Source organism: Echinops telfairi, unplaced genomic scaffold (assembly GCF_000313985.2).
Source record: "Echinops telfairi isolate 266 unplaced genomic scaffold, ASM31398v2 ScPeMD7_7469;HRSCAF=8507_1, whole genome shotgun sequence".
Classification (NCBI taxonomy): Eukaryota; Metazoa; Chordata; class Mammalia; order Afrosoricida; family Tenrecidae; genus Echinops; species Echinops telfairi.
Window position 1 is genome coordinate 30,632,087 of NW_022111373.1, and position 9,920 is coordinate 30,642,006.

Genomic DNA, 9,920 nt, shown 5'->3' on the forward strand with positions numbered 1-9,920 from the left:
AAGGTTTATTACAGTCAAAAGTAGCCTACTAAGTTGTTGAGTTCTTAGAAAGTCAAGAGGTGGATTTTCCACTGTGTAGGAGGGCTGGCATCCCTAACTCCCACATTGTTCAAAGTTCATTCAACTGTGTAATATTTCTGCCCTTGATCAATTCCATTCTTTCAGGGAAAGGCTCTAATAAAAGTTTGGGGTGCTGATAATTGCTGAGCATTGCAATGCTAAAAAGAAATACATGCTTCCTTTTGCTTATATCAGAGAATATTGCACATTCTATGTCTTATAGAAAGGGCCAGAGTATAGTCATGTGGTGGTATACCAGATCAAGCTACAAATCCAAGATTCAAACCTACTAGGTGCTCCTTGAGAGAAAGATGCAGCTATCTTTACAGTCTATCTTTACAGAAATCCTTTAAAGTAGTTGTACTCTGCCCTATAGAGTTGCTGAGTCAGAATCAACCAAAACAGTGGGCTTTAAGAGGTCTACAAGGTCCCTGTAACAATTACTTAAACCTGATATTATAGTATGAAAGCAGCCATAAAAGGTGGGCATTAACTGTGTTTCAATGAAAGCTTATTTACAAAATCACGTGGTAAGCCAGTTTGGCTCTTCAGTATAATTTGCTAAGGTTTATGCTTGTTTGCTTTTTTTCAGAGTGGTTCTATTGAACCACAACATTTTTTAACATTAACTATGCTTAAGGATCATGGGAAAAAGATAAGGCTGACTGCTGCCATAAGATTTAAATCTCAGAAACCTTATGGAGTTGCTCTAATGTGCTTTATAGAGTTACTATGAGTCATAAGGATTAGAAGGCAGTAGATTTGGATTTAGGGCCTATGTAAGGAAATAAAGGTAGAACAATGAGAAAAAGGAACAGTCTGCGTGGAAAAAGGACAGTTGACAGAAAAAAAACACATTGGGCTTCAAAAATTTATGGAAAAATGTTTTTCAATTTTAAATTTAATCTTAAATTCAGGACTGGAAATTTTTCATAAACTTTTGAAGGCCCCTCCTATGTAAAATATGTAATCAAATTCCTGTGCTGTGTGATATAGTTTCACTACAACTAGCGAAACCCTTACTTTTTTACTAGTATTGAATGAGCAGAAGCTAAATTTTATGTATAATTTGTTAATACAACTTATGAACTAGTCATTTCCAACTCATTAAGACAGTAAAGAACAGAGTAGAACGGCTGAGTACAGAGCAGACTGCTACATCTCTCCCAAGTAATTTGTTAATTATAACAATTTATATTCTATATAGTAAATTTTTTAGATAGATTATGTATTTATTTCAGTGAAATCAACCATTGCTACTAAGTTAAATTCACTTAGACTTAGTAGTTTTTCTTTTTTCTTTTCCATTCGGCGTTTTATTTGTTTCGATGCATTACATCCCTAGAAAAAGCAGCCCAGGATTTTCCCTCCCGTGTGTTTTCGCCTGGCCTCCTCGTGGTCCATGATGCCGGCGCAGGTCGTCAGCACGATGAAACCGAACTGCCGGGAGGGGAGCAGGTTGTTCTGCCACTTCTCTAGATCTTTGAGCTGCACGTCAAATCTCGGGCTGATCACTCCGCACTTGTTTAATCTGCCCGTGAGGTTCACTACAATTTTCCCAGCTCTGTGGTCATCAATGATTTCAAATTCACCAATGTACCCGTGCTTCATCATCACAGTCAGAAACCGGATGATGACTTTGGAGCATGGCCTGATGAGAACCTGGCGCTTGCCTCTCTTCTCGGCATTGTTGATGCTCTTGAGAGCGTCGGCCAGGACGTTCATGCGCACCATGATGGCCGCACGGAAAGATGGCGGAAAGAGGAAGGGAGGGGAAAACGCACCATAGTTTTTCTATTACTTTTATTTATTCATTCTATTTGCAAAAGCATTTACTGGAATGGAATTTTACCTTTTTTTTTTTTTTTTGGAATTTTACCTTTATGTATATAAAAATACAATTTACCCAAACATACCTCTTTCATCTTACCAGCATCAATAACAAAGACAACATCATTGACTGTGATGCTGGTCTCAGCAATATTGGTAGAAAGAATCTGTAACAGAATGTTATTTTATAATTAATGTGAAAATACAACCAATGACAATCAAAATTGGAAAAAAGATTTTACATGAAGCTTACTATTTTTCGAACACCTGCAGGTGGATTTTTTAATACTTTCTTCTGATCAGATGTTTGCATATTTGAATGAAGCATAAAGACTTGATATCTGTTGGCAAATAAATGAGAAATTGTACTATAACATTGGTCTGTTATGTAAAGCAACAAATATAAAGCTTGAGCTTTTACCTTTGTGTATTGTCAGCAAATCGCTTATCATCAAACAGGATGCGATCCCTCAATCCAACAATTTCATCATATCCAGGTAGGAAAATTAATATTGCACCTTAGAAAAAATCATTTTTAAATTTTAAATTTAATCTTAAATTCAGGACCAGTCAACAGAACTTACTGTAAAAAAACTATACCACGTGTTTAAAAGTATAGTTAACAATATTTATGACACTATTCAAGCTTTGCTACTAATGGAATTATATAAAAATGTATAAACAAAAAAGATCAATTTTTAAACCAAAGAATTCTCATTTGTTTGTTTTCAGTTCTTAAACAATGCTTATTTACCAGCATCACAGCTATGGCAGATATTGTATAGAAGATGCATGATTAAATCCAAATCGACTTTTTCATCATCAAAACTATGGTGATAAGCTTTCAGGAGCTCTCTGTCTTCATTACTGAGGTCATTTCCATTTGTCTGAACCAAAGAACTTTCATCTAAATTTCCAAATTCCAATGAAGCACTAAAAATAGATAAAGTTGATTTTTATTAAGAAATATAATTCAAAAAAAAAAAAGAAATGTAACTCTTAAATGTATTTCTTCCTAGCTATAATTTAATTCAGGCTTCAGTTATGGGCACATTTCTCAAAGTAAAATTTAGTAGTAAGTACTTTAGGAAAAAATGAATGAAACATAACCAAATAATTCAACATCATTAGCAACCAAGAAGATACAAATCAAAATCACAAGAGCTTAACACTCTACTTCACACCGACTAAGATGGCTAAAATTTAACGGACAGAAAATAATGGGTAGTGACCAAAAAAATATGAGAAACTGGAACCCTCGTGCATTGCTGCTGGAAGATGTAAAATGGTAAGGACATTTTGGTAGCTCTTCACAATGTTAAAAAGTTGCCATTTGCTACAGCAGTTCCACTTCTCACACACACACATACATACACACATTGCTATTGTTGTTAGGTGCCATCGAGTTGGTTCCGCCTCACAGAGACCGCATGCAAAACAGAATGAAAATTGCCTCGTCCTATGCCATCCTCAAAATTTTATGTTAGCCCATTGTTGCAACCACCGCGTCAATCCCTTTCATCGAGGGTCTTCCTCTTTCTCACTGTCTCTCCACTTTACCAAGCATGATGTACTTCTCCAGGGAAGGTCTCTCCTGTTAACGTGTCCAAAGTACATGAGCCAATCCTCAATCCTAAAGTACATTCTGGCTGTACATCTTCCAAAACAGATTTGTTTGTTCTTCTGGCAGCCAATGGTACTTTCACTGTTCTTCACCAGCATCATAATTCAAATGCGTTAATTTTCTATAATCTTCCTAATTCAATGTCCAACTTTCACATGCATCTGAGGCAACTGAAAATACCACTGCTTGAGTGAGTGAGGCACACTTTAGTTCTCAAAGTGACATCCTTACTCTTCAACACTTTAAAGGGGTGTTGTGCAGATTTGCCCAATGCAATATATTACATTGTCTGATTTTCTGACTGCTGCTTCTATTAGCATTGCCTATGGATCAAAGTAAAATAAAATCCTTGACTTCAATCTTTTCTGTTTATTTCTTGGTCAAATTATGAGGATTTTGGTTTTCTTTATGTTCATTGAGTTGCAATCCACATTGAAGGCTGCAGTCCTTGATTTTTATCAGTAAGTAAGTTCTACTTGAAAGCCCACATGGAAGAAGCACACCAGCCAGTGCGATTGTGAGGTGTCAATAAGACCGGACAATGGGCATCGGAAGACTCACAACAAACAATAAACAAACAAAAATGCATTGGTGAGAATGGAGGGAGTTTGGAGCGGAGACTCAAGCCCATCTATAGACAATGGAACATTCCCCCCCAGAGGGTCACAGGGAAGGGTTGAGTAAATCAGGGTGCAGTAGAGCACTAATGGGTCACGCGATATACCTCTGAGCCCTTGAGGCCTCCTCCCCCAACACCCCCCCACATGGCTATCATGACCCCAGTCATGCTGCTTCCCAATCAAGACTAAACAGGAGCATGTACATAGGTACAGGCAACTGAAAAAACTCACAACACATGGAACCAGGAACAGGAATGGGAATAGAGATACCAAAAGGGTAGGGGAAGGAGGGGGACGTGGGGAGGGAGGACAGCACAGACAGCAATGAATGGCACAGAACCACACACCCCCAGTCAGGGGGAACACAACAGAAACCAGAGGGGAAGGGCGACAGCGGTCGGTGTGAGATTTGAAAACAATTAACAATCTACACTCTATCAAGGGGTCATGAGGGTTGGAGGAGCGGATGGGAAACAAGAGGAGCTGATCCCATGGGTTCAATGGAAAGTAAATGTCTAGAAAAGATCGATGAAATGTATGTACGAATTTGTCAGATACAATTGATGTATGGATTGTAACAAGAGTTGTAAGAGCCCCTAATAAAATGATTATAATAAATGGTTACGGCATTCTACAAATATCTCATTTAAAACCTTTAATAATCTAAGTTTATCTTAAACTCTTTAATTATTTAAATGATTAGATAAGATTAATAAGATTTTGAAAGCATTACATTTCTAATTTTTTTAAATCAAAGTAATTCATGTATATAATGCTAATAAGAGTTTAATAAAACAAAAAACCTTCTCCATTCCTAAGTGACACTATCTAGAAAGTTCTTTCAATCCTTCTAGCTGTTTCTTTTTTTTTTTTTTTTCAGAGTAAAATATAACTATTAAAACACACTAGATGTTATTAACTTACAAAATAAAAAATAATCTTTAGATGACAGACTATAAAGAGCCTACATTTGTTATATTCTATGATTTACATGGCTACACTTTTTAGAAAAGAGATGAAAACTACAGTGGAGATTTTTACCTGTAAGATTCCAGAAGATCCACAATTTCAGTTTGTCCAAAGTGTTTAGCCCAGTCTAAAGCCATCCTACCAAAAGTCAAAGGCATCAAATTAAGACACAAAAAAGTTAAGATTATAAAACTAGGCATTCAAAATAATTTAATCATTAAAATACAATTGTACAGTTATGACACAATAACTTTTCAATAGAAATAATTGTAAGAAATCTAAAAAGATGTGTTGCTATCAAAACAGATTCAAAGAATGAGTATAATCTAAAAGAAATTACCAGCCATTTGAAGCTTTACTGTGGACATTGGCTCCCATACTAATTAACTGCTCTATTTGACTTGTGAAACCACGTCCTGCAGCAACCATCAGCGCCGTCGCACTTGTTTCACTGTGCCTGTAATCAACTTAAACAAAAACAAAACTGGTAGTTTCCAAAATATTTAAAATCAATTAACTTTTTAAAAACTTTTAAAGGGAATTAATTAATTCTGGGAGAATTAACCACTACTTATCCTTTCACATACCTACATAATAAGAGCCCTATAATTCCACTCAGCAACCCAGGCAAATGGCTTTGCTCATAAACAGGATGAAATAGAAACAATCAGTTGGAAGGTAGAAGGAAAGATAGTTGTTAGGCTGTTATAAATTCACCTACGTAAAGACAGAAAAGAGAAGCAACTAATTTATAGAACCCTTAAAACTTTTCCCAAACTGCATGTTGGTTCAATCGCTGAATGATAATGATAAAGGTGGGGGGGGGGGAATCCAAAACTTTAAAGCTTAAAAGTTTAACTGAAAAAACTTCAAGTATAATTTTCAGCATGATTTTTTGGTAGTGTTTGGCCTTTTTCCCTTCATCATTCCAGGCTACTAGTTCCCAAAATATTTAATGGAGAAAACACTGAGAGTTTATTCCCATAAAATTCTTTCAGGAGAAAAATAATTAAGGTCCTATTTAAATTTAGTCACTTCCTAGTTCTATCCCTCAAGTAATTCAGTATCTTATAATTATTTAGCATTCTTGTTACATGCTAGAGTCTGCTGCAGCTCACAAGAATATGAAACATTGTCTATTCCTGCACCATCCTCAAAATTGTTCCTCTGTTTGAGCTCATTGCTACAGCAACTATTTTGATCATCTTGTTAACGGTCTTCCTCTTTTTCACTGATCCTCTACTTTACCAAGCAATGTTACACATAATTTGTGAAGATCTACACATTTAAATGATGTCCTTCCAGAGATGGGTCCGTCCTTCCTTATCACTTGGCCATAGTACATTAAGATGAATGTATGCCATTTGCACTTGTAAGAGACACTCTGGCCACATTTCTTTCAACATAGCTTTTTTTTCCTGACAGTCCATGATCCATACAATATTCTTTGCAAATAGCCAAATTCAAATTCATCAATTCTTCTTAGGTCTTTCTTATTCACTGTCCAACTTTCACATTCATATGAGGCAACTAAAAATACCATAGCGTGGGTCAGGAGCATCAGAGTCTTCAAAATTACATATTTGCTCTTCAATATTTTAAATACATCTTTTGTAGTAGACTTGCCCATTGAAATATATCATTTGATTCTTTGACTGTGGTTTCTAGAGGTTTTGATTACAAATCGAAGTAAAACGAAATCCTTGACAACTTGATTGAATTTTTTACTTCACTTATCATAATGTTGCTTATTAAGCCTGTCCAGTGGTGGTGATTTCTGTTTACTTTATGCTGAAGTGTAATCAATACTTTGATCTTCATTAGTAAGTGCTTCAAGCCCTCCTTACTTTCAGCAAGCAAGGTTGTGTCATCTGCATATCACAGGTTGTTAATTAGTTTTCACCCAATCCTGATACTGTTCTTCATGTAGTCCAGCTTCTTGAACGGCTTACTCAGGATATAAACGGAATGAATATGGTGAAAGAATACTATCCTTACACATATCTTTCCTGATTTCAAAGCATTTGATAACCCTTACAATTATTTAAAAAATTATTTTTTTTAAAAGGTGAAACATCCAAACTATTTGCCCTGTGATCACCTTTAAACCTTAAACCAAAGATATCACCTTAAGTCATCTTAAAGCCAAACTATAGTTAAGCTTAACAAATGAGAATGGTCTACTTTGAGAAGCATTATGCTTTTTTTAAAATCATTTTATTGGGGGCTCATACAATACAACTCTTCTCACAATCCACACATATATCGCATCATGCTTTTTAATAACCGCCTACATGGAATCAAACTGACAAAAGCAACTTGAAGATTAGATAGGAAGTTCAAAGGCGAGTTTATGTTAGTGAAGGAGGAGCAATGTAGCAAAGGAAGGTGAGAACTAGTGGCATAATTCAAAGAATATAATCAATGTCACTAAATTGTACATTTACAAGCTGTTCAATTGGTGTCTATTTTGCTGTGTGTATTCTCAATAACACAATAAATAAAATTGTGGGGGAGAAGGGAATAAAGCAGCTATTAAGAAAAGTACCCAATCTCTGTAGCCAAATTGCCTGGGCATATGCCATTGATTAGCTATGTGTCCATAAGGAAATTAAATGCTCTGAATCTTTTGCCCTTTATCTGTAAAATAGGAATAGCAGTATATGCTTCGGAGTTAAGACACAATATTTTAAATACTGAGAGTTTAGGATTGTGTCTGGCATATAGTAAGCATTTGATTAATAATAATAATAATTTTGTTGTTGATCTAGAGCAGGAGTCAGAGAATTACTAACAGCCAATCAAATACAGTGAGTGCCTTTTCCCCCCACCATAATCAACTAACAAAATCCAGGACAGCTCTCATTAGTGAAAATAAGAAACATGACATAAAATATGTACATGTGAATTAGAACATGAGCTTGTGTAACTAAGATATGCAAAAATTTTCATTTGTCAAATAATCTACAGAAAACTCTACCTTTCCTTATCCTTCCTTCTTTTGAAATTACAAATCTTGTTAAGAAGCCAAAGAGAAATAAAGATTCCCCTCCCCAATGTGTAGATTGAGAAATAAAGCATATGAGTATGCAGAGGTATAAAAAAAATGCATATGGGTACACAAATGTCATGTATTCAGGGACCACATAAACTATTATGGAGATAAAAGGTTAAGAATCCCTGACGTAGTACAGTATATATTTATTCTATTACATTACTAAAAATATCTTGATTTGTACATTTAAAATAACAACTAAAGAAAATAATCTTACTGTCATCGGGTGATTCCAACTCATAGCAGACCCTATAGTATAAAGTAGGTTTAGAAAGCCTCATCTTTCTCCTGAGAAGCAGTGAATTGTTTCAAATTGCTGATCTGTGGTTAGCAGCCCAACTACAATCCGCTATGTCAAAAAGAGCTTCAATGGCACAGGGGTTAGCATTCATGCTGCTAACCGCAAAACTGGCAGCTCAAACTGATCAGCCCGCCCACTGAAGAAAGATAAGACTGTATGTATCCATAAAAATTTACAATCTACTCTGTTCTCATGGGTAAAAATGTAATACATATATTAAGTTGAATTACATTACTAGCCCAAGTAAAAACAAAGGTTCTATTGTTTTTTAATAAATTAAACTTACCACTAACATTTTCTGTTAAAATAAGGTGAAAGACCTGACCGAAAGCATCAACATCTTTATGAAGCCATATGTCAGAAAGACAAGCATCCATTTCCTTTATTAACCAAGGTTCAAGGCAATTCACATCTTTTTCGGTCTAAAAAAAGAAAACACAAAGATCAAAAATTACCAAATAACTATACACCCACTTACAAATATTATGATTTGCTCACAAATCCCACTACCTTCAGATTTTCCAACCCAATCACATATTATTAAAAAGACTTGACATAAAATTTCTATTTTAAGCAAAATATAATCACAGTATCCTCTTTTTAAAATTCATCTTTTAGCTCACAAAAAACGGATCGATTTGTGAACTCAGCCAAGCACAGTGGTGGCAGGGCCTAGCTGCTACAAAGAAGACATGTTTCAGACAATACTCATGTGTATGGGCAAAAGAATTTGAGGACTGTATTTGTGACTAATTGTATAACAGGTTATTTTAGTTTCTGTTCTGTGGAAAGTGTAAAGCAGTCCAACAAGGGGTTTTATTTTTTTTTATTATTATTTTTTTTACTTTGGTCAACTTTTATTTTAACAAGGGATTTTAATGTAGTTTTTTTTTTTTTTGCACCCATTCTGTTCATTGCTAAATGTAATGGTCTGATCATGACGCTAAATAAACGTCTTTTTAAATGTGAAAAAAAAACTGATCAACAAAGGATGGTAACCCAATCACAATACAAAAGTACTGAAATATGAATCAATTGTTTCTCAACTTATCCTTCTTATTTTCCATCTAGGTCTGTATACTTCTTAAGGTGGTCTTTCCATCTCTAACCTCTCTGAATAATTCTGACCTCTTCAATTGACACCATGTCAAAGGCATTTTTGCCATCTTGAAGAACTCAATTTATATTCCTTATAAATATTTTTTGAGACTGGGGAATAAAAAAAGTCTGAAGAGGCAAGATCAATAATGCAGAATGGAAGGATGAGATAAGATTTCCCAGCTAAATTCCCAGCTACTCTCAAACAATGAGCAGAAACATTGTTGTGATGGAACAAAATTCCTTGGCATGAAGAGATGAGCCAACCAGGGTGCAGTATAGCCCTGACAAATACACAACATTCTTCTAGTTCTTTAATGCTTCTTCCCCCCACTATCATGACCCCAATTCTATCTTACAAAT

The 9,920-nt window shown here is 35.2% G+C and overlaps 2 protein-coding genes across 2 annotated transcripts in view; both read right to left on the reverse strand.

Moving 5' to 3' along the window:
- Positions 1 to 9,920, reverse strand: part of YTHDC2 (YTH domain containing 2) — a 75,414-nt gene that overhangs the window by 39,004 nt on the left and 26,490 nt on the right. Inside the window, exons 10-16 of the mRNA XM_004706631.2 lie at positions 8,746 to 8,881; positions 5,444 to 5,570; positions 5,176 to 5,241; positions 2,645 to 2,823; positions 2,312 to 2,408; positions 2,144 to 2,231; positions 1,977 to 2,057 (exon numbers count right to left, since the gene is read on the reverse strand). Of these exons, the coding sequence (XP_004706688.1) occupies positions 1,977 to 2,057; positions 2,144 to 2,231; positions 2,312 to 2,408; positions 2,645 to 2,823; positions 5,176 to 5,241; positions 5,444 to 5,570; positions 8,746 to 8,881 (774 nt within the window). The remainder of the gene's footprint in view (positions 1 to 1,976; positions 2,058 to 2,143; positions 2,232 to 2,311; positions 2,409 to 2,644; positions 2,824 to 5,175; positions 5,242 to 5,443; positions 5,571 to 8,745; positions 8,882 to 9,920) is intronic.
- LOC101654297 (40S ribosomal protein S15a-like) lies at positions 1,376 to 1,804 on the reverse strand. The gene has a single exon (XM_045285073.1). The coding sequence runs from the start codon at positions 1,792 to 1,794 to the stop codon at positions 1,402 to 1,404; it is 393 nt and encodes a 130-aa protein (XP_045141008.1). The 5' UTR covers positions 1,795 to 1,804; the 3' UTR covers positions 1,376 to 1,401.